A 25,446-nucleotide genomic window follows, 5' to 3' on the forward strand; every position below is an offset into this window, starting at 1 on the left:
TTAAGCTAATCATAACAAATGCGGTTTTCTGAGTTTTGATAAACATCGGCTTAAGAAACATTCAATATAAAATTAGAGGCATGAACATGATTTCAAGCTAGAACATATAAAACTATGAAGCCTAAATAAATATTAGTAAATATTTACAAGAAATACAATGGATGAGTATGGTTCACAGCTTGTCACCGATTTGAGGAAGGTATTATAATGTCTTTGATCATTGAAGGCGAGATGCTAACTTTTGACCTGAAAGATTGTGCAGTTTCAAGAGAGCGAGAAGTCTGGAGGGCCATTTCAGAATGGAGCTGAAGACATCTCATAGCCATCTAAAAACAAAGCCATGAAACGAATATGTCAATCAAATATAGATTAAAAGTTCAAGTAAATAGGGTTTGCAACATGCCCACCCCTAAACATTAAAAAGCAAACATATACATGCATTTTAATTTTTTTTGTTGTTTGGTTTGACACGGAGCAAAGTGAATGAAATTGCACGGTATTCCAAACTCCTTACCGCAGTTCATTTTGCGTTTAAAGGAAAACCGCTCAAATTCGAGCGAAAAAGGAATACACGAAATGTTGGGGAGAGAAATTCAACTCCTTCGACGATGACGACTTAGCCCCTTCAACGGCGTGTTTCCTTTCTGTTGGACTTCGCTCCTTCAACGACGTTCCTTGATCGAGTTCGCCCCTTCGACGACATTGCCTTCCTGTTGGACTTCGCTCCTTCGACAGTGTTGCCTTCCTATTGGACTTCGCCCCTTCGACAACGTTGCCTTCCTGTTGGACTACTTCCCTTCGACGGTTTTGCCTTCATGTTGGACTAGGCTCCTTCGATGACGACATTCCCTGTTTGCATGCTTCTTCACCTCTTTGACATCACAGAGAATATCCACTTGGGATGCGGAACCTCTACCCTTCACCTCCGGATGACCTGATTGAAGCGACTCCAACCAAATAGCTAGTGTCAAGACCCGGCCCGAATACTCGATCTAATGAGGCGGGTACGAAAAGTCAGACGATAAAATTCATTAAACATAATACTACAACATTCCTGATAAAGAGCCACTAAAACACAAAATATATATTACCTGTTGTCATTTGCGCCTCGTCTTCTGTAAACATGTTCTTCTCTTTCAGCCATTATTTCTTTAGGAACTTACCTGAAACAATTAAACTTGTAGTTTGAGTTTACTAAGTAAACTCAGTGGGAATTATATAATAATCATCATAATTATTCTTTATTAGGCATCGTTATTTCTTTACATTACTTCATTCTTTTTAATACTTTATACATCTCTGAATAATTTCTTTCAAAAATAATATAAAACATTTTGTAGCTTTAATGTTTCATTCATATTTCTTTTCTTTCCATTTACTTTGTACAGGAGCACCATCTCATAGTACCCGAAGGTACAACCTTTTCCATTTGATTTTCTTTTTCCATTTCCATAATCTTTTTCCATTTCCATAGCATTTTCCTTTTCCATTTTCGTGCACGAGTACGACTGTCCCCAGCCAGTACCATAAGGGGGTGAACTCTTGAAATATTCATATATATCATTTCTTTTACATTTACCATAACATTTCTATTCAATTTCGTATGTCATTTCTTTTTAATATTTCTTTAATATATATGGTATTTTCTTTTCATTCATATTTATTCAATTCATTTATTTCTTATTGTAATAATGATTACAATTACTTAAGCATTAAATCTTTCAACATTTCATACATTGTAGTCTTTAAATTAAAACTTTGAAAACAGAAGAATAATGCTAAAAATTAAATTCCATAGTTATAATTACCCACTTTGAACTTTTCAGGCCTTCGATGCTTGATCTTCTCTTGAATCAATTTCTCTTCTTCCTGTTGAATTCTCGCAGGATCAGCGCATACAACTTGATCTTTCACTCTCTAAAACCCTAAAATTCGAACAGTAACTTTCATGTAAAACTTAAAATTATAATCCCATAATAAACTTATATAAAAAGAATTTCACTTACGAATGAGAATTTCTCAAACTCTCAAATTCCCTTCTCCCACAAATTCCTTTTTCTTCGCTACAATCTCTTCCCTAACTTTCAAGAAATATATCGCTCACTTTAAACGAAGTAGGATGAAGAAATTTATAGGAAAAATCCAAAAGAAATTCAACAAACCTTTTCCTTATTTTTTTCTCGATCGTTTCTTCCCTCTCGATGCAAATTCTCCCAAACTAGCACTTCTTTAACTGTGAGAAAGAAAAGGAATGATCGATTCTTATAATCGAAGAAAATTATTCGCTAAAATTGGAAAAATGAAACTTACTTCGCTCTCTCACGAAGCCTCGGTCGTCCGCCAGTTTCGCTCCCTCGTGCCGTTCGCGAAAAACAACGACCCTGGATGGGTCGCGATGTCTAATATTAGACGGGTGGACGGTTCGGTTGAACCGGCCACCAACCGGTTCATAACAGCTGGAACCGCAAGGTATGCCATGCAGGAACCTAGAGCTGCAGGATGGCCGGACCACCTTGTGCGGGAACATGGAGCCGCAAGGTGTGTCTTCTTTGTTCAATCAATTGAAGGACTTTAATATAACAAATAAATTCATTTTGGGAATAGGCACACCAAGTGTTCGATCAAATGTCTCATTCAAACGGGCCAATAGTTTTATTTTACTTTGCATACACCCAACCAAACAGAAAAAACAGTTCCCCTGCATTCACTTTACAAAAAACCAAATAGCATCAACTATTTACTTTACACTGCATTCACATTACAGCCAACCAAACAACCCCCTAATAATAAACAATAAATAAACGGAATTGATATGGAAGATTTCTTTTTAAAATCTCTTCGCCGCTCTTCTCCCACGCTCTTCCTACCTGATTTTTCCTTTCTCACAAGTAGGCGAATCACCTCCTCCTTTCCCTTCACTCTCCATCTCGGCCTCTCCCTTAGCCACTTACTCCTCTCGATTGTTTATAATCCTTTGTGGCGACGAAGGAAATGTGAGGAGAGTTTGAGCCACTATGTGCAACTTATTCGCATAAGTTTGATGCAATGAGGAGCACATTTTTCAGTAGCTTTTAAGTGATCTTGTAAACAAAAAACATGAAAGCAAATATTCAGATAAAAAATATTCTCACACGAGTTTTGAAAAATTAATCAACAATAAGAACATGAATATGAGCAAAGTAACAAATCTAAATGAACAAAAAACATTGCACGTATTTGATAAAACTGTCATTGTTAACAAAAGGCCAAAACTTTAAACTAGAGAGAACCATAAAAGAGCATGCAAATTATGTAAGCGTGCAGTGCATGTCTTTTGATGCTAAGTAACAAATAAAAATTTAAATGTTCTGAAAGATGTGCGAACTAAGATTACAAATTGATTCCTAAATCTCAGAATTATTCAAGTGTTCAATTTACTCCCTCAACTAACAAAATCTAAATAAAATTGTTTCTATAGTCAAATTTGTCAAATCTTTGGACATGAATTGGTGGAGAAAAAATTTCCATGAGATTAACCCTAAAAAGCCTCGTGGGAAGTTCTCCCTCCAATTTTAGTCCAAAACAAAATGACAAAGTTGACAGAGCACCGAATTCCATCAAATTTGATGTGTTGAGGGACCAAATTAAAGACTAGAAAAAAAAACTATAAACAAAATGGACACATCTTATGGACCAATTTGATCATTTACATAATATATAAGCTGTCTGCAATGCAAATATTGTTTGATACCATTTAACTTACAGAAGAATAGATACATATAAATATAAGAGGTACAATATGGAAATGTTGAATAAACAAAAGAACCAAAAATTGCAATTTCATAGTTCACATGTCCATGTACTTACAGTTGCGCACTCGGTATCTGGGTCAGATTCAGCAATCTTAAGAGCCCATATGCGGATCCACTCCAGCCCATTAGAAATTTCATCATTGCCTTCAATCAAAGCAGATGCCACATACGATGGATGCAGAGCTTTTAAAATGCTCGAGGCTGCAAAAAGGGCAGAACTTCTAACATATGCTTCTGCGTGATGAGCTACATGCCTGTCAACGGAAAGGAACACAGCGCATAGAAGATAGTGCCAAATATCACATTTAATTTTATTATTATTCTTATAATTATTTGCAAAAAAATAGGGGCATAAAACAAATATTATTTGCAAAAATAGGGGCATAAATGTCACGACCCGGCCGCTGAGCTCCCATAGACAAGACGGGAACGGATGTCGGACTTAAATATTAGAACATAGCATTTCAAAATTTTTAAAACATGAAATATATGAATCTAAAACAACTCAAAGAATAATTAGTGCCTCTATAAACAACTTCCAATCTTATAATAAAACAAATATCAATCAGTTAAATAAACTTATAGCTTAGGTATTACCTAGACCTTAACATGTCAAGAAGGTGGGAAGCCAAGGCCGATGCTTCTGGATGCATAGCAATGCAATTCATACACACACCAAGCATGTGAATCAGTTTTCCTAGAACAATGAAGTCCCTGTTCAGTAAGTCAAGGCCATGCCTCCTTTTGTCATATCCTTGTATTGCAGGCAGCATAAAAGCAGCAGCATACAAAGGAAATTTGTTCTTTGTGTGGTCTGGTTGGGATTCTCTTGTTTTCCCAAGACTCCATCTCCGTGATTTCCCTTTCTTGACTTGCCCTGGTCTGGAGGGAAGTACTCTCTCATATCTGTGAGACCAACTTAGCACTCCGACTTCCTCAACCTCCTTCCATGGACCTGCTCCATGAGGTCCAATACGACTTGGAACAAACCATGGCTGATTTTCTTGTATAGAAGATATCAAGCTCCTTGATTGACCAATCATTGTAATGAAAGTAGCATCAGCAAGCTCCTGGGCGGCCTCTGTCATAATATCAATTATCAAGATGCGTTGACTAACATCCACATTTGGGGAATAAAGTAACTTTGTAAGAACATCCAAAGACTCAAACGGACATGTCACAATCAGAGCAACGAGGGCCCTTTGCCTCTTCTCTTCAGAAGAATCTTCCTGTCCTTCAATAGCAGCATCTGTACAACGAACATGCACTAATGCTTGGGCAAGATCACCGGAACTATGATGGAGTTCATCAGGTGATGCTCTTATGAGCTTTTCAGCAACCTCAAGTGCTCTCTCAATCTGTAAATGAAGAAATAAAAATCAACTCAACGAGAAAATTTGTCCATATATAACCAAGTAGGTAAAGTAACATACACCATCAGGATCATCAGGTTTTCGTAATGCTGCACTGACATCAGCCAATTGGGAGAATCTTTTTTGTAAATCGGTATCATCATCAGAAAGATCATAAGGTTGTAAGGATGAATCACTTGAAGCTTCAGAATGCTTGCTTTCATCATCACTGACTTCTTCATCATCTTCATGCACACTTTTAAGCAAAGCTGGATCAATACTCTTATCAGAAACGTTCTTTCTCACCTCTAAAATCTTAATTTTGCTTTGGCTTCCTTTATCTTTCACATTCTTCTGTTTTTTATCAAAATATGAATGACCTCTATCGCTTTGTGAAATTTTTAATTCAGCATTGTCAATAGAGATTCCATGTGCTTCTTGTTTCTTAGTTAGAGAAATAAGCCCAAATTCCCAATCAATATTTTCACAGCAGATATCATCCAGATAGAGGGGCTTTGCTGGATCCACTACTCTAGAGAATGCTAAAGCAATAGAACAACCCATTTTTCTAATTAAATGAATCGGGCTCTCCAGCCTACCTGAAAATAGCACACAATTATTTCAGAAACATAAGTAGGCATTTTCAGTATAAATTATGTATATGGGAAAATGTATAATACAGCTGACTCCTTGAAGAATAGACGACAATACTTCTGGAGCTTTTTCTAGTTCTTCATTGGTCATTTTCTCCAAACACAAACCAACAGCTGCTGTTATGTCTGAACTTCAATTAAGAAAATTTTATAATTTGTAGCATACTAAGACTTCATTTGGGACAACTTTCTTAATGCTTTTTGAAGCAGCTTTTTAGTAAAAAAGAAAAATAATAATTTTTGTACTAAAATTCTGCTTCAAGAAGCAGTAAAAAAGCCGTCCCAAACGAAACCTAAGTGTATGATAACATCAAAGGATACAAGCCTGCTGCTCCACACGAGCTGACTGAACAAAATCGTGCTTGGACCATACAGTAACTAAGCGTTGCACTACGTCAAAGAATCTTTTATTCTTTGGGCTTGTTGAGCATGCATCATCATCCGGTGCATGTTCAAGAATGGAAAACTGAATGATCCATCTCAGGCAGCACACTGGAAAGATTTTGCAAATTAAAAATTTTTCCACGAACATGGCCCTGAAAATAAGCTGTCTTATCAGATCCAAAAAAGCTCATACCATCTAAAAACAAAAAAAATGTGATGATGAATTGGTATACGTATTCACCTCTAAAATAGGGAGAGATCTTGAGGGTCTCCTATTATAGCATATGGATGAATTAGAAATGATGGATTTTGGTGTATTTCCTTGTGATTTCCCTCCTATTCTACAACGCTTCATCTTTGGATTAATTTGTAAATCAATCACAGTTAATATTTGCAAACCCCTGATATATAATTTTCTATCTTATTTTTTTGTTCGCCTACATCCACACCACCTTTCCAAAACATTAAGCCACTTCAACCCTCACAAAAATTGAATCATGCCCCTACCACAAAACCCTAACACTTGTCCACTTATTGTGATTATCATTCATAAAAAATTCATCACTTTCCAACAACAAATTCAACTAAACTAAAGTCGCCACTGTAATCAGCTAACATCACAAAAAATTTTTATGTAGGTCATCATCCTTTTTCTATTTACAAAAACTTAGCCCTCCACTGTCATAAAGTTTCATCCAAAAATCTATCTAAAAATTCTAAACTAGTTAACATTTTTCTTTAGCCTTCCATCAACCATAAACCTTCTACCTCCACTCCAACAACCCTTGAATTCAAAATGACATCCACATCATTTGGTATCAAAGCCCAAAATATCAAAAAACCCATATCTTTTGTTCTAAACAAGGGAGAAATGTAAGCATCAAAAAAGGTAACACCATCACTACAAGGAGCAACACTACCTTAGAACTTCTCCACCAAGGTTTTCATCCACCAAATCACTTTTGTTTCAAGCGTGCTTATACTTAAAGCAATTGTTACCAATTGATTTCAAGATGCCTTTTTGATTATCTTTGATATTATACTTCACCAAATCTGATGCAGGACCACGTAAATGAAATGCACTTTAACTCATATGGATGTTGCACAACTTATGATTAGAATAATTCTAGAACAAAAATTACTATAGAATTCAAACAATGAATCAAAACGAATAGTTATTATCCGCTTAGGCTAAATCACATGGTGAGAGCTTTGAAAACTTCCAAAATAAATAGAAAACAACACAATGAATAATAGTAGCTTTCAAAATAATCCCTAGTCTAAAAATGAGAATTGGAAAGCATAGAGGTGCACTCAAATCCTACGTTTACTAAGCTTAAGCAAGAGCAATGCGGAGGAGCCCGTCGTGACTGCAATCAAATCAAGAAGAGTTAGACTAAAAGGGATAAGATGCAGGTAGGGAGAGAAACCTTCGTCAAGGGGTAGTGGAGATCCTCCACTCAATGCCTTCGAAGTGTTCGTCAACAGCCTCTACCAAATAGATCAACGTACACTCCAAGTAATCCTGGACGGTGAGATCAACCCTTGGATTCACGTCGAAGGAAGTAGATTGTAGGATGTCGACGAAGCCGTCTTCGTCCCAAGTTATGCCGTAATCAGTTTCCGGATCCGCCATTCATGGGCGCCGAATGCTAAATCTCCTTCTCCTTGTTAGGGTTCTTGAAGATGATGGAAGAGAAAGAAGTTTCTCTTCCTATCGCAAGAGAAGAGAGCCTACACCTAAAATCTGAAATTAGTTTCAGCTTTTGTAAAAGTGGAAAGCTAATTGAGAGAGAGAGGAGATTTGAGGGAAGGAGGGAGAGATAGGGTTAGAGAAAGAAGGACATAGAGGGGGCGGCGGGTAGAGGAGGGATGATGGGTTGATTTTCCAAATCAATTCCTTAGGTTAAGGAATAATTTGAGGATTTATGGTAGTTGGGAAATTTCGGCCAAGTGGGGTGAGAAGGAATTCGAATTATTTCCAAGTGGGGTTGGAGAATTAGGAAACAAATCCTAATTGACTCCAATAGAGTGGGTCGTCGGGAATGAGGGCTAGGGAGTCAATTAATGGAGAGGATTTAAGGCTTCCAAAATTGATTTCTACTATTAGGAAATATTCTTTTAAGATCCAATTGAATTTAAAATTCAAATTAAACCTTTAATGAATTCTTTTCTAAAATAGAAAAGTTAAATTAGGAAGGTTTTGAAATCAATTCAGAATTTATTTGAATTTCAAAATCTATCCCAATTTATCTAAGGCCCAAATAGGAAACACAAGGTGAGATGGGTTGAGGATGAGCAAACTGGCGGCTAAGGATGTGTGGTCGGCGGCAATGCACGGGTGAGGGCTCCAGCCGTGGGTTTGGGAGGAGAGGAAGGGCTCAGGTGGGGCTTGGCCATGGGTTTGGGGGATGAGGAAAAGGGGTTTGGGTGGGGCTGTGACCGTGGGAGTGAGAGGGGAGGAAGGGAGGAAGGGAGGAGAACCAAGAGCCACCAGTGGTGACTGTTGGGCACGACGGGTGGCCTCTCCTAGGCTCCACCAAGATCTCTAACTCTCTCTCTCTCAAGCTCTCTCAGAAGCTCCAAGAAGACAAGTGAAGGAAAATATCTCATAATCATTCATCACCCAATAACATGAAAGAATAGGCTATAAATAGCCAACTACAATGACTCAATGAAATAAAAGACACTCTTGCCCTTTGGGCTTACATACGATGCTTCCCATTAAAGGGGTATAAACGAAAAACATAAAGACACTTAATAAATAAAATGCATGTAATAAAATGACACAAATGACTCAAAAATACAAAGACTCGATCGTGGCCGTAGATCGGCGGCCACGTCTCTGATAAACCTTCCACGATCTGATGTCCCCATCAAAATCACTCATAATTAATTAGTTTTATACATGTTTATCTCCGCTTAAAAAAATAAGTTGCTAAGATTTGCCTAAAGATAACAATATTTTTTTCAAGCACTTATTTCATTATTACATAATCATTATTCTACTATTCTTTTGCGTAATTATTTTTGCACAAATACTTTTGCATAATTATAATTTTCTATATATATATAAATGATACCTAAACTATCAAAGGAGATATTGGGATTTAAACTAACCATTGTGGCCCGCGTTCTTATATAATGAGCCATCATCCTTCTATGATATAGAGTACGTAATATTTAAAATTAAAAAAAGTAATGTTAAAAAAGTCTTCAGTTTTCTATATTCCATTTTTCGCACCTTCAAAAATTGATAAGTGATATTACTATAAATGAACCATTACTATGACAAATTAAAGTAGCGGCCCATTTGAATCTTTTGTTAAATTTAAATCAATAGCAATTATTGAATTACTAAAAGATAAAGCTGAGTGTAAATATCATATGAAAGCATATGACAATGCTATGGCACGCAAGCTTTTGGTTTTTTTCATTAAGAAAAAACCATCAGGTTTAGTACGAAGTAAATTTGAAGAGAAAAAAGCACCAAACAGGCTCTCATTCCATTGAAAAAAATGGTTCCACATTGAGTAAATCTAGCGTCGAGTTGAAGAAAATGGAGCGAAAAGCCACAGCTACATGTGGGTCTCTGCTAATTGTTTTTGCATGAATTTATAAAACTAATTTGAATTCTTCAATATTGATATGTTGATGTTAATGCTAAGCATTTCTTGTTTCTGGGCATGATATTAAAGATATTAATGCTAAGCAATAAAAAAAGTAGTAAATATTAGTGAACATGTTAACAACCCATGTATGAAGTAACTGTACTAATGCCCAAAATATTTCTATCATAAAGAAAATATTCAAACAAATTTCCAAGACAGGTTAAAAAAAAAATGAAGGCATCACGATTGCTGAAACTTCAAGGAAATAATAAAAAAAATGTGATTACCTCATGGTATTTTCAAGCTTGAAGCACCGATTAAACAGCAACCAGAGAGTCCAATAAGCTTCCACATCACTAATGTTTTTAGTTGAAAGCTGCCGGAGTAACACTTCAGACAATCTCTCCATAGCATATCGGTCTTTAATCGCTTCCACTATCCTCAACCAAAACATAGATCTAGAAGACTTCTCGAACACAGTAGTAATAGCAGAATAAGATTTTGATGATAAGCAGCTTTGGACTATATCAAGAATTCTGGGAATCATCTCATCTGCAAGAATGTCTGAAGATATACTGAAGTTAATAGAAGAAAAGAGAATGCAACAGAATCACTAAATGATAAAGCAACTTGGAACCATATAAAGAAGTCTGCACTCACTTCACTTACAGGAATCTGAAGATCAAAGTGGCTTTAGTAAAAGAAAGACAAATGCAATTGCATGCTTTTAAATATCAGAGAAGATATTGTATGTTAATATTTATAAACTATATGTGTGGACATCCGATCATGAAGATTTTTAGAGGAGACGACGATCGATGGCCGAGATCATTCCACCTTATCTTAATTTGTTATTTATAATTTTTATTTTTATTATGAATTTTCCGTTTTTACCCTTACTTAAGAGGGTCGTCCTATGTAAGCCCTAGGGACATATATGTCTTGTTTTAGTTTCTTAGGCATATATATAGAGGGCATTTCTTATGCAATGTAATGTTGCATGATTAATAAAATTTTGTGTTTGCACTTGTGTTCTTTGGGAAGAACCTTGGGTGAGATTCCTATGGGAGGAATTCATAGCTTTCACCAGCCGCAGGATGTGTCCGGGCTCGTGGCCTGAAGTTCCTTGGTGAATGGCAACGTAGTACCCGTCAGCTGTAGGATGTGTCCGGGCTTGCAGTTATACCTTTCTTTCCCTAAATCCTCTTCTCCTCCTCCCTTGACCGCCGGCCAAAATCCCCCACTTTCCACCGGCCGATTTCTCCCATAACTTCCAACTTCCACAAAACCGACCTCCCCTTTCCTCCTCCCAGCGGCCTTAGCTCCACCTCCAAACCCCCCCGCCCCCCCCCCCCCTCCCGCCAACCTCCTTAGCCGTCGGTCTCTCCAATCCGCTGGCTTCATCCCCACCATCACCCAAACCCACCCGCCAGCAATCTCTTTGTCTAATATCACTTCCCTCCAAAACTCCTCTTTCCTTATTTATGATATCATAAATTTGGAAAGATTTCAAATTTGAATTAATCTAATTTGAATTTCAAATCCACCCTCATTAATTACATTATAATTTTGGAAATTTTCTTTATTTAATTAATCAATCAATTTATCAATTTTGAAATTGATTGATTAATTAATCCCATATCCAAATTTTAAATGTTTTCCTAATTAGTATATCTATATTAGGAAGAATCCTTCAATCATATTAAATCTGAAATTATTTCAGATTTAACTCTCCAATCTCCCATTAATACATGGGTCCACATACATTGTATGTGGACACCTTTTCCTTGCCCTCCATTGGTCAGCCCACCTTCTCTCCCCTCTCTAATTATTTATTCCCCAATTTACGGCCTAGGATTAGGAAATATTAATTACATCTTCCCTTCTTTATTCTTCCTGTTGAAATTCAAAATCTTTTAAATCTCCCCCACCTCCTCCTGTTCTACATCACTATAGCTCGACTTAAGAGTGAAAATTTTGAAAACCATGAGGCAAAAGCTTGATCAAGTTGAAATACTTACAAGAGTCCTGATCATTTTTTCTGGGGCTCTGACATCTTAAAAGTTCCAAAATGGTCTACTAGGAAATGTTAACTTAACAGAAAGCGCTTATACTCATTTTTGTTAGTTCAAGGTGGCTCGCAATAAATAATTCAATTAGATATGAACATGAGATAAGAATTGGAGAGAATTATTATATTAAATCATCATTTGTGATCAATTTATACAAGCCTAGGAGAACCTATAGTAGAAATATACAAAATTTTTAAGCTGAAAATTAGCTATAGGATTAATTACAATTACGATAGTAATGCATAGCATCTTAGCTAAAATGTTTCTTAGGGATAGTTGATTTAGTTTGTTAACTATTTCTAGAAAGTTCTAGGGATTTTATTGGATTATTATAAATAGAATGGTTGTTTGAGGTAGTAAATGAATGATATTTTTGGAATTAATAGCATTTGGCTGTTTTGCTCTTACGAGCTGTTGGTACCACCTTCTTCGATGATTTCTCCCTACCTCAATTGGTGTCATAGCCCCGTCAACCCTTGACGACAATCGGGGTTCGGGATGATTTGGGGAAACTATGGATGGAGTTGGGCAGTTGACGACATTCGAAGCCTCCACCAGTCGGAAACCATACCGGCATTTCTACACATCCACCGCTGGCAATCATACCAACAAATCAATCGTCTGGCAACCATACCATAATGAATCCACCGGTGGCAACCATACCATCAGACATCTTCCTGCGACACTAGCCTTTTGATCAATCTCCGACTAGCAACCCTGTATAGTCCGCTCGTGATCCGCGAGCCTACACCCATCTCCGACCTCCTCCGTTTCCACGCGTGACCATCTCCAAAGCCCGTTTTCCGCTTTGAACCAAGTATGTGCGAACACAACCATCCCTCATGCTCTTGTCTATGCCCCGATTATTTCCCCGGTCTGCTCGACCCCCTTCCACTGCCAATTCAAACCTCACCGCACTTCTGGAGAAGGTCGGATACCCAGATCTGAACTCTCTCAGCAACACCAACCTCGCACTCCGACTCCGCTCGACCAACCCATCTCCTGTCTCACACGAATCCAGCCCCTCCAAGAAACCTACATTCCGCTTGACCAACCACAATGTTAGAGCATACAAGTCATGTCCACAAGCACAAGGAAATTAATCTACACCAACTACATCAGCACTAGGCAGCAGTCCACTACGTCTGCTACACTCTCTGCCAATAACGGCACCTGCACTACTTGATATCATTAGCTCCCAAGCCTTCTCCATATATACATGTAAAAGCCTTTAATGGCTCTCTATGGAATGAACATTATACATTCTGATGCTCTAACTAGGCATCTCTACTTCTCTCTTAATATCTTTATGCAGGCCTTCTTCAATTATTCATGCATTTATGATTATTGTTTAGTGTTACATGAGGTAAACTTACTGTTCACAATCATTTTGAACAATTTGTACCTATATACTCCTAGGTCTATCTCTTATAATTCATTAATTCCTAATTCTCCGATATTAATTTCATCTACTCATCTACTCTTCTAATGGATTTGTTTTCTAACCTTTATTGTACTATGCCCAGTGAGATTTAAGGCACACTATGCCATGGAAATTGAAACTTCAGTGTATGAAAGAAAAAAAATAGAGATAGGCATGATATTAAGGAAAAATTGACAATTATTTGAAAAAACAGATGTAATTCCTGCTAATCTGGTGCCTGAAATGGTAAAAAAAAGTTTCTCACCTGCAGATCCACGCCTACATATACGTGAAAAAGTTTCTCCAACAAAAAACAGGCCACCTTCCATGGTAGTTACATCGGGCGTATCCACTCTATCATATAATTCCAAAGCCCTTTTTTCTGATCCATCAAGAAGTTGAATAATAATGCAACGGACGAAGGAGCTAAGCTAATAGTCAAGGATAGACTAGACAAAAGAAGAATAAGACATGACTAAGAAAATAATCAAACCAACTGAAAATGAAAGAAACTATAAATTTTGTCCTGAAATGCCAAATTCATGGATCACTAGCTGGATTTGTTCGATTCATGATAATGACATGTGCAGGTGAATGTAGGAGATAAGCTTCTGAAGAAATACTATAAAAAAAAAATAACACAGTTATCCATTGGAAATTTCACCTAAACTTCCTCAACATGAGAGGATTTTCTATTTTGAGAACGCAAAAAAAAAAAGACATCTAAGCTCCTTTATTCCGGTAGTGTTTCGAGATGAACACCTTCAAATCTTTAATGCAATGGACTAACCTTGGGCAGCCTCAGCGGACACTAAAAGTCCAATTACTCAAAGTCACATTCATCCAAACTCTTCTCTACTCATTGCAATAAACTTTGCATTTGTGTTCAAGCAGTTTGCTTTATATAATGGAAATGGTCTCAAAAACTGTAGCAACTATATGCAACATGGAGAAGCTGATGGACCGGTTCACCCGGTCCATCCTAGACCCGTGCGGGTCTATGGGAGGCGGGCGGACCGGCTGCACAAAAAGGGGCCCACCCACTTAAGTGGGGGTAATTTGGGGATGTGAGGGACTTTGGATTGTATGAAGGGGGGCCATTAGGGTTTAGTTGGAGGCATGGCCCACCCACTTAAGTGGGGGTAATTTGGGGATGTGAGGGACTTTTGGATTGTATGAAGGGGGCCATTAGGGTTTGGTTGGGGGCATTATGAAAAGTGTATTCTCTTTCTAGTTTCCTTCTTGTTCTTTTCTAGGGTTTTCTTGTGGGAGATCTTGTCCTTCTCGAAGTGGACAAACTTATCTTGTTTTCTCTTGGCTTTCTAATGCAAAGGTTCTTGCTTTTCATCTCAACCCTCTTGTGATTGTTTCTCTTTGCTTTTGGTGGAGAAATTCCTCATTTTTGGGGGAAATTAGGGCAAAACTGAAATTGTGGAACCCTAGGGCATATCAGAAGCATCTACGTGTAAGGGCTAGATTAAGGGCTCCAAGCTGAGTGAACTTGAATTTTTCATTACTGCCTTTGATGCTTCGCATATTATGTAGTCCCTTATGGCATTGAAAATCAAACCTTCTGTTACCTTTTTGAGACTATAACTTAATAAATCAATGGCATACTTAGTAATGTAACAAAACATTTATTCAATGCACTAATGATTACACAACCCATCTTTGTTGTTTAAGTTACTCTTACTAAAATACTAGGACAAGATAGATAACCACATTTTGCATTTCATGTAGAAACATCAAAAAAAATGAAATTGAAAGAAAAAGTAGCACGGCGGCCCAGATCTCCTGTAAAAGAAACTTCTTATTTGTTAAAATGCCGCTTACATATAGACCATGAAAAAAAAGAAACTACTGTGAAATACTAGAAAAGACAGCTACAATATATGTAAATCCCTTAGTATATACTATATCTTATTCAAAGGAAGACAATGGAAATAATTAGGAAAAAAAAAAAACTTATAGGGCCTTATAAACACATAAAAGAGAAATTTCAAACAGCATCATAAACAGGGCTTTGATAAGTCAACCTGCGAACTTGAAAAGAAGCCATCTAGGGAATGATCATAATGGAAATAATGAAAACAAGCATCTATTATATAATGGAAGTATATGATAAACTCTAACACGCCCTATAATATACATGAAAAAAACTCAGGATACTATGATGAAAGTGAAGGTAGAGCTTCAAATGTTGCTTTGTCAGGAATTGAAGCAAGAAGTTGTGCTACTCTCGATATACTCAGTGACCTATCTGCTTTCAACACTTCACCAAGATTTCGAACACCACTGTATGGAAGATCAAATTCCGAAACCATAAGCTGTACCCCTTCTTTTTCAAGTAAGCACAAAACCAATAGCCTGTTACAAGCTCCATGAATGAAATTTGTCATTATATTATAAAAAGAAAAACCTTACTGTGCACATAAAAAAGGAAGGAAAAAGAGCTCCATAAAAAAAAGTAAGCTCCAGACAAAGGATTACAGAAATATATGCAACAAATATTAGAAATCTAGTTCAAAGATAGAATATTACCATGAATGTTGCCTTGTTAAATATTGCATACATATCGTTGATAAAAGCAAGAATATTTTGTCATTATCCTTTTCCAGACTATTTGGAGTTGAGTTATAAATCATTACACTTCATTCAATCATGTTGAGCGTTGGATGAAATATTACATAAATCTTGCATAAATTTTTTTTGCACAACTTTATACTTGTATTGCCCTTGGTACACCCCATTTCCTTACAAAGAATACTTATTTATCATCATCATTGGCATTTTACCGACTATTTGAGATTTACTCTAAAAATCCTCTTCTTTAATTCTTGTGGAATGTTGCATGAATGTTAATTGTATTTTGCTTTCTTATTTTACATGTACTTTATCGATGTTACATTTAATCTACCCATGTTCATTACTAATCCTTAGCCATTACTTTTGTCAATCTTATTAGAGCATTTTCTACCCCTCTCTATCCGCCACAGTACCACACATCCCCACCCCACAACACAAACTTACCTTCAATATATTGATGCGGAGCATCTTTGCATAGCTTGGACCTGAGGAGCAGGGTACCTTATATTAGCTACAGAGCACTTATTTCAGTTAGTGAGCATGTGCTCCACTACCATTTTCCTTATTTAGTTATGATGTACTATTGGCTACTTTTTATTTTCAGCAACTGTTTTGAGTATAGTAGGAAGGTAGGTTTATATTCTCAGGGGATAGAGGAGTAAGGTAGAACTGATAGAAGAAACTTCTATATAAAACCTTTGGTTACTGTTCTATTGCATTGCAATTTGCTTCTTGTCTATGATTTCTCATCTCTTGCGGGTACACCCGGCATCATAGTGGTATCAGAGCGAGGATGGCGGAAGCAAGCAACCGGGTGGCTGCCGGAGAAGATCAAAGCCTGGAAGCTCTGTGGATTGAGCACAACAAATTAACGAAGCAAACGGAGCAGGTTTCTGTAAGTTTGCAACGTTTCTTCGGGGAAATGCTTCGAGAGTTGAGGTTGATCCACACTCGTCTAGACCGACAACAATTCGCCCGCTGCTCCGGCGACCATGCCGATAGGGAGAAGGGAGTTCATGATAGACATAGAGTGTCAACAGGACACTCGAGCGTCGGAGTTCTCGGATTCAGAAGAGGAACTGGATCGGTTCAGGTCCTTGGTGCTGACGGATTCAGAAGAAGAACATATACCAATTTGGAGGCGACGTCCGACCACAAGGGACATGTATCAAGGCGAATTTCGCGTAAAACTGGACATACCTTTTTTGAAGGAAAGCTTCATATTTAGGATTATCTGGATTGGGAACAGGCTATTGAAACGTTCTTTGAATACATAGAGATTGAGCCGGAGCAACAAGTAAGATATGTGGCCTATAGGTTGAAAGGAGGCGCCGGTGCTTGGTGGCAGTAGGTAATCCAATCTAGGAGGCGAGAAGGAAAGGGAGCCGTGAGGAGTTGGGTCAGAATGAAACAATTGTTAAGGGGCCATTTCTTACCAACCGATTATGAACAAATGTTGTATGTGAAGTACCAACATTGTTCACAAGGAGCGAGGTCGGTCAACAAGTATACCGAAGAATTTTACCGGCTTAGTGCTAGAAACAATCTTAATGAATCCGGCAATCAACTGGTTGCGAGGTATGTTGGGGGATTGAGATATATAATTCAAGATAGACTTGAACTGAATATTGTTTGGTCTCTTTCACAAGCAGTTAATTATGCCCTTAAGATTTAGGCACAATTGAATCGCATGCTCATGGCAGATTGAATAGGAAGGTGGCAGATCATTCTGTAGAAATTAACAAACAATTTCAATTCCATTCAAGTGCAAACAGCAAGCAAGTGGCCACTCTGTCCAACACCAATTTGCCTTTAGCTATTGGGTCGAGAGGAGCAGATTTGAAGGGTATTCAGAAGGGCAAGGCACCACTTAGAGAAAATCCGTATGCCAAGCCGTCAGGCATCAAATGTTTCAGGTGTCTACAACCTGGGGACAAGTCCAATTAGTGCCCAACCAGAGCTCAGCTACAGTTGTTGGAGGGTGAAGATGAGGAAGAAGTGATCAAGAGTGATAATGAGGTCGACAATGAAGCAGAAGATGTTGCAGGTGACGAGGGAGATCCCTGATTTGTGTTCTACTAAAGCTGCTGTTAGCTCCTCGTAAACCGGTGAAAACAAAACGCAATGCTCTATTTAAAACAAAATGCACTATTAAGGGAAAGTTTGTGATTTACTAATTGACAGTGGCTGCACCGAGAATGTTATTTCTCGCTCAGTGGTACAAGCATTACAACTCAAGACGACGAAGAATACTAATCCATATAAAATAAGTTGGGCTAAAAAGGGCATGGAGATATCTGTGACTGATCTGTACAAAATGACTTTCTCCATTGGTCGTCACTATGTGAGTGAAATTTTATGTGATGTGGTGGACATGGACGTGTGTCACTTGATTTTTGGAAGACCTTGGCAATTCGATTTGGGAGCCATTTATGACTGTCGAGCCAACACTTATGCTTTTGACTGGAAGGGTAAGAAGTTGAGATTACTTCCTCGCACACCGGACCAGGAACCAACTTTAGATAATGGTAAAACAACATTGTTTGTTGTGACTAAAAAGGCATTACTAAATGCCTGGAGGGAATCAAAGTGCATTATGGTATTAATTGTCAAAGAGCAGAATAATGCAATAGTGATGAATTCTCTGCCAGCTGAAATCAGCACGTTACTGCAACAGTTTTCGGATATCTCTTCCTCGGAACTGCCTACCGAGCTGCCCCCAATCAGATCAATTCAACACCAAATCGAATTCACTCCTGGAGCTATGTTACCCAACTTGCCTCACTATAAGATGAGCCCAAATGAACATAAGGTGTTACAGCAAATTGTTGATGAATTATTAAGCAAACAATTGATTCAATCAAGTCTAAGTCCTTGTGCAGTACCGGCTCTATTAGTACCAAAAAAAGATGGTAGCTGGAGGATGTGTATGGACAACCATTCCATAAACAAAATTACAGTTAAATTTCGCTTCCCTGTGCCGAGATTGGAAGATATGTTGGACAAGCTGTCGGGGGCACGGATTTTTTCAAAATTAGATCTCCGGAGTGGATATCACCAAATCAGAATTCGATGAATGGAAAACAGCTTTCAAAACTCGCCAAGGACTTTACGAATTGAAGGTTATGCCATTTGGCTTATGCAATGCTTCGGTGACATTTATGAGATTGATGAATGAAGTGCTGAAGCCGTTCCTTAACCGGTGTTGCATCGTGTATTTTGATGATATATTGGTCTTCAGTGCTACTTAGGAGGATCACATACAACACTTGCAGGCAATTTTCGGGATTCTGAGACAAAATAAGCTGTATTTAAACCTTCTCTTTTGTGAGTTCGCCACCAAGCATGTATCATTTCTTGGGTTTATCATTTCGGCTAAAGGTGTAATGGTTGATCCACGAAAGGTGACAGCCATAGTAGAATGGCCAGTGCCCCGCAATTTTTTTGATATTCGTAGTTTTCATGAGTTGGCAAATTTTTATAGGTGTTTTATCAAAGGATTCAGTGTGGTTATGTCATCAATAATTGATGTGCTTAAGCAGACACAATTTTCCTGGTCAAAAGAGCCGTCATTAGAGCGTTGAAGCAGTGGAAAAATTATTTACTGCATTAGGATTTTGTTCTTTGTAGTGATCATAAGGAGCTCCAATATATAAACACCCAAAAGAACATAAATCGGATGCATGCTCGTTGGATTATATTTTTGCAAAAGTTTACTTTTGTATTAAGGCATAAAAGCGGAAAGCATAACAGAGTTGCAGATGCACTAAGTCGGCAAGCACTTCTTCTAACACAATTACAAACAGAGTTTTCTGGTCTTGAAAGCTTACAGGAATTGTATGTCGAATATGACTTCTTCCAGGAAATATGGGTAAAATGCAAAAATAAAGAGTAAGTGGTTGAGTACTCTATTCGACAAGGATTCCTCTTCAGGAATGAGTTGCTTTGTGTGCCGAACTCTTCTTGGAGGCAGCGTATCATTCAGGAAACCCACGCCGGAGGGCTAGCTGCTCATATTAGATGAGATAATACCATAATGCAGCTCCATAAACGATTTTTTGGCCCCATTTACGAAGGGATGTTTCCAAATATGTGCAAAGGTGTTCTGTGTGTCAAGGCTACAAGGGTGGAGGGCAAAACACAGGATTATATCAACCTTTACCTGTACCGGATTCCATTTGAGAAGATTTGAGCTTGGATTTTATATTTGGGCTTCCTCAAACGAAACGTGGTAATGATTTCATTATGGTCGTAGTGGATCGCTTCTCAAAAATGACACATTTCATTGCCTGCAAAAAGACATTTGATGCTCTCAATATTGCAAAGCTTTTTTTCAAAGAAGTTGTTCGCCTTCACGGTATTCCGAGAAGCCTTACATCAGATCGAGACGTCAAGTTTATTAGCCATTTCTGGCGCGAGCTATGGAAGCGACTGAATAGACAAATTCAATTAAGTTCGGCATATCATCCTCAAACGGATGGGCAGACCAAAGTGGTTAACCAAACCCTTGGCAACTTACTTCGTTGCTTAGTACAAGAGAACCCTACATTATGGGATGAAATCCTCGGCCAGGCTGAATTTGCATTCAACTCGATAACAAACCGATCCACCGGTATGTGTCCATTCAACATAGTTTATACTAAAATGTCAAATAGTGTTCTTGATGTTGTAGTTCTCCCCAAAAGTCATAGCAAATCAGCCTCTACAATGGCCAATCAATTCGCTGAACTACTGTCTAAGGTCCGACTAAAGCTACAGGAATCCAACCAACAATACAAACAGGCTGCAGATGCACATCGCAGGGAGAAAATCTTCAATCCAGGAGATTTAGTTTTTGTTCGTTTGTGTAAAGAACGCCTTCTGCCAGGCAAACACTCCAAACTCACTCAGAGAAAATGGAGTCCCTTTCCCATTAGCAAACGGATCAACGACAATGCTTATATTGTCGATTTACCTGCCGAGTTTACTACGTCTCACACATTCAATGTCGTTGACATCTTTGCCTATGTCCCTCCAAACAACATTAAACTCAACCTTGAATCTGTTGACACAGATTCTTCTCGTGATGGGGACGAATGATGCGGAGCATCTTTACATAGCTTGGACATGAGGAGCAGGGTACCTTATATTAGCTACAGAGCACTTATTTCCGTTAGAAAGCATGTGCTCCACTACCATTTTCCTTATTTAGTTATGTTGTACTACTGGCTACTTTTTATTTTCAACAACTGTTTTGAGTATAGTAGGAAGGTAGGTTTATATTCTCAGGGGATAGAGGAGTAATGTAGAATTGATAGAAGAAACTTCTATACAAAACCTTTGGTTACTGTTCTATTGCATTGCAATTTTCTGCTTGTCTCTATTTTCTCATCTCTTGCAGGTACACCCGGCATCATATATTCTACTCCCATCATCACTCCAATAAAAATTTCCTAGTCTAGTCTTCTAGTTTTAGCATGCATCCATCTTATAAATGGTTTTTCTATTTACACTCAACTTTGCAATCGATAACTTCATTATCATCCAAGACTAAGTGCCATATAACATAGCCAATTTAATTGTAACCTTCTAAAATTTACTTTCTAATCTCCATGATAGTCTGTCATGTCATAATAATATTGAGGAATGCAACTATTTTAACAACCAAGCCTTAACTCAAGAATATGTATATTCATCATCCCAATTTTTTTCTACAATAGAAGTTCAATAATTAAACTTATCATATCAATATATTATATATTGTCAGTTTTTTCACTCTCACTAAAATTGAATAACTACTACCCAAAAAAATTTTGTGAGACTCAATCTCCAAGCGCTCGCAGCATGCACATAACTCATGATTAAAAGCTTGAAATGGAGCAAGCAAACTCATGTAGTGCCAATGCAAACACAATTCTAAATATCAAGCTTTTGAAGTGCACTTAAAACTACAGGAAATCCTACAATATCCCTTAAAAAAAAATAATTCCTAATGGATCCAAATTTTATTTCCTATAAAACTTAATTTCACTTTGCATATTATGCACAATTTTTTTATTCATTTCATGTGTGCATTCCTATTATCATTTGACAGTTTTGAGTGATTAAGGCATCTATTACTGAAATAGCATAATAGGCTTTGTACATACGACACTTTGTACTCGTTACAAGGCAAATGTTTCATCAATATACTGTAAAGCATTTTTACTTTTGTTGTCATTTGAATGGCATCTACTAAATTTGATAAACAATAATCAATAATTTTATTGATAACTTTTTTTTACTTTAAGCTTATCAAGACAAATAATGCAAGGCGCCATATTGCAATTATTTGTTTGTCAAACCTTCAGCTATTAGCAATCTTTTGTAGATTCGCTAGTGTTTAAGCATGGGATTTTGGTTGTTTAACTCTCTCTAATTTAACTATATAGAGTACTTAAAGATTTTTTAACTTCATTGAATCTTTATTTGATTTAAATTTGAGAGTTGCATATTTAATGTCTGATGCTTGTATTCTTAGGCTCTAAATATTAATCTTCACTAAGTGGTACTCAACCCTTTTTATGCATTAAAATTTGAAATATTGCATTCTTTTTTAAGGTTTTATGCATTAAAATTTGAAATATTGCAACGTACCAAAAGGTTCCCCCAGCTACCCTCCACCCATCTTTCCTTTCTCCATCTCTCTATCCATTTGTAGATACTGCAAACAGCTATATGACATCCTACAGACCTCAAGTCTGCCGCAAACATATATCCATATTCATATGATATCCCTCCTGGGAACATTCATCTTCATTCAACAGTCCCTTGCTCTCTTGGCAGCATGTATATATCTTCATCCAACGGTCTTGCTCTCGAATTCAATCAACAACTCAACGCCCACCCTTCCCCCCAACCAGCACAAAACACCACCACCCAAAAAAATCAAAAGGAAAAAACTCAGCCTTTTGTCCCCTCTAAGTGCAAATACATTTCTAATTATACTACTTGAGATGCAAGGCAGTGTTTTCCTTTGTCATCTCTATGGAAGGCAGAGTTAGTTTAATAGGAAAAAATATACTAAATCATCCAAAAAGAGCAAGTCCTGTCAATAGCGCTTTTAGATTCCTAGAAGTTTTAATCCAAGCCACAAATGTGCAAAAGTTAAAAAAGTTAAGGAGCCAATAAATTGGTACAATGCCCTATGGACCAATGCAAAGAGGTCTGGAGTTTCAGAGGCATTTGCTTGGAAGCTTGTTTATAGGCATGGCACATCCATGGTGCAAGTGCCACAAAATGCCTTAAACTGTTGGTAAACAGTTTTCAATCCAAGCACAAACATCAGAAGCCAAGCTATACCATATATCAACTATAAAAGAACAAAATATCTATGATAGTGTAACTTGCCAACCATAGTGTATGTACTGTAAAATGGCTGTGAGATTGCAAATTTGAAAACTTATGACCTTTCAACGTTTGAATGGATAGTCTTGAGCTTAAACTTATCAATGCTTCCATTTTGCTTGAGAGCAGGTACCAAGGTCTGCATGATCTCAGTTGGGGGACCTTCCACAAAGAATGAATCATAAACTTGCTTGCGTGCTGGCAAAGGAAAGGAACTCAGCCAATGAGATGTAACATCTGCAGAGATGGATGAAATCAGTGCATCAATAAATCAAAAGCATGTTTTAAATAGAAATTTTTTAACCGCAAAATAGATAAAATTTAAGGAACCAGCAAATCATTTCAATTTCATATTCGACAAAAAGACTAAAACTAGCAACTTAACAATTAAAAAGGTCGCTTTGATCTGCAAATAATACCAAACAGAAAATATTATGAATATAATAACCGTGTTAATCACTTCATATCTTTCTTGTGAGAAGTTAAATAAAATTATTTATTTTTTTATATACTTATGAAAAAAGCAATTCAGTAAACAAAGAAAAAAAACAAAGGCAATGTTCAACAGATCTTATCTACATTCAGCAATATCCCAACTAATCTACAAAGAATAAGCAACAAAAAAGTATAAGCTGTATAAAAAGAATTCAAATGGAAGAGGTAATGAATGTAAGTGAAAAACGTACTGTATATAAGCATCCTAGACATGGCAGGAAAGGCAGCACCGTGGTAGAAAACATGCCTCCACTCATCCCTTTCAGAATCAGTCGGAACTTTAACATCCAACACCTGATCAAAGGATGCATATAAACACCCACCAATAGAAACCAATATGAAAAAAATAGAAACCAATATGAAGCAAATTTGAGTTCAGAATGTACCCGGCTAGAGTACTGAGGATCAATGGCACCTACAAAACAAACAAAGATACAAACGCATTAGCATTCACAACAAACCAAGCAAATTATTTCAACAAATCAAATTGTTCCATGGAGATTATAAATTCGATAAAAATCGAATAATTCAATGGAAATTTCGAAAATGCAGCTCAAATGACGAAAGAGAAGGGATTAGGGAGATACCTAATATGATAGAGGAATCGATTTGGAAGAAAAGAACAGCTAGGGAATGAAGGGCGCAGATCACTTGATCGACGTGCTTAGCAGAATCGATCGAAGAGGAGACCTCTTCCACTTTCTGCAGGATTAGGGTTTCTACTTCGACTTCCACCAAGCGGGTTGACACTGTGCCCTCGCCCTGCTTCGCCATTGCTTCTCCGGTGTTCTGACGTTCCCAGCCGTTTAAACCGGATTTTCCGGACCTTTATACATTTCGTAATGGCGGCGAAGGATCGGGAATCAGGGCAACTCCAACAGAACTCTTCGGCCGTTTGCAGTTCCGGCGAGCCTCCACCCAAATGCATGCGATTGGCGCTAGCGCTCAAAAATGAAAAACTTATTTCCTTCACTTTTTTAATTATAATTTTATTCTGAAACTATTAAATTTAGAATTTTGATCTTAGATATAATAGTTTAATTTATATCATTATTTGTTTTTATTTTAATATATTTAATTTAAACTTATTTAAATTAAATTATATATTTTAAATAATTTAAATTCAAATAGTATGATTAAAATAAGACATTAATCCATAAATTAAGATAAAATTCACATATAAATTTAAAATACATCAAATAATAAAATAACACGTGGTACTTAGACAATATAATAATAAAACGATAAATAAAAATAAAAATACATGACAAACAATAACAACAAAATATATAATGATAAATGAAACTAAAAATTGTTAATGCTAATAATATATTAATCTAGAATAACGATCTCGGATCCTAAATAGTGTCCAAATGAATTAGATGTAGGAAGTGATTGTTGATCTTATTATTGGTCAAATCTTTTTTATTTTTCTAAAATTCGTGTTTATTCAACTTGGACAAATGCAAGAATGTTAGAATATTGTGTATATAATTCAAGTCATGCAACAATGTTTTGTTTTCTTCCTTGAGTTTTTTCAAAGTATTGTTCTTACTTTAATGCTCCAAGTGACATTGTCTCTATGCACTTGTCTTTTTTAATTGCTGAATAAGTTATTTATTTCCATCTTCTATAGTATTGGTGAAGGTTGACATCTAATCATCGAGTTTTCTTTTTTATTTTGGTTTTCCTGATCACCCCAATTAATTGTTAT

General features: G+C 37.0%; 1 protein-coding gene across 2 annotated transcripts; it reads right to left on the minus strand.

Moving 5' to 3' along the window:
• On the minus strand, nt 1-24,684 carry LOC110105763 (telomere length regulation protein TEL2 homolog). 2 transcript variants are annotated; one of them, XR_002304176.2, is made up of 15 exons: nt 24,320-24,684; nt 24,119-24,147; nt 23,924-24,026; nt 23,300-23,474; nt 15,456-15,653; nt 13,552-13,712; nt 10,079-10,355; nt 6,118-6,332; nt 5,824-5,922; nt 5,225-5,742; nt 4,389-5,149; nt 3,847-4,045; nt 1,092-1,163; nt 515-992; nt 185-326 (listed from the first exon to the last, which is right to left on the minus strand). XR_002304176.2 is itself a non-coding variant. In XM_020835387.2 (13 exons), the coding sequence occupies exons 1-13, from the start codon at nt 24,504-24,506 to the stop codon at nt 183-185; spliced, it is 3,066 nt and encodes a 1,021-aa protein (XP_020691046.1). In that variant the 5' UTR covers nt 24,507-24,684; the 3' UTR covers nt 1-182. The 2 variants fall into 2 exon arrangements, 1 of the variants encoding a protein (XP_020691046.1); XM_020835387.2 differs by lacking the exons at nt 515-992; nt 1,092-1,163 and having other exon boundaries at nt 1-326.
• Nucleotides 24,685-25,446: the final 762 nt, after the last annotated feature.

The sequence above is a fragment of the Dendrobium catenatum genome, unplaced genomic scaffold (genome assembly GCF_001605985.2).
Source record: "Dendrobium catenatum unplaced genomic scaffold, ASM160598v2 fragScaff_scaffold_1342, whole genome shotgun sequence".
Lineage (NCBI taxonomy): Eukaryota > Viridiplantae > Streptophyta > Magnoliopsida > Asparagales > Orchidaceae > Dendrobium > Dendrobium catenatum.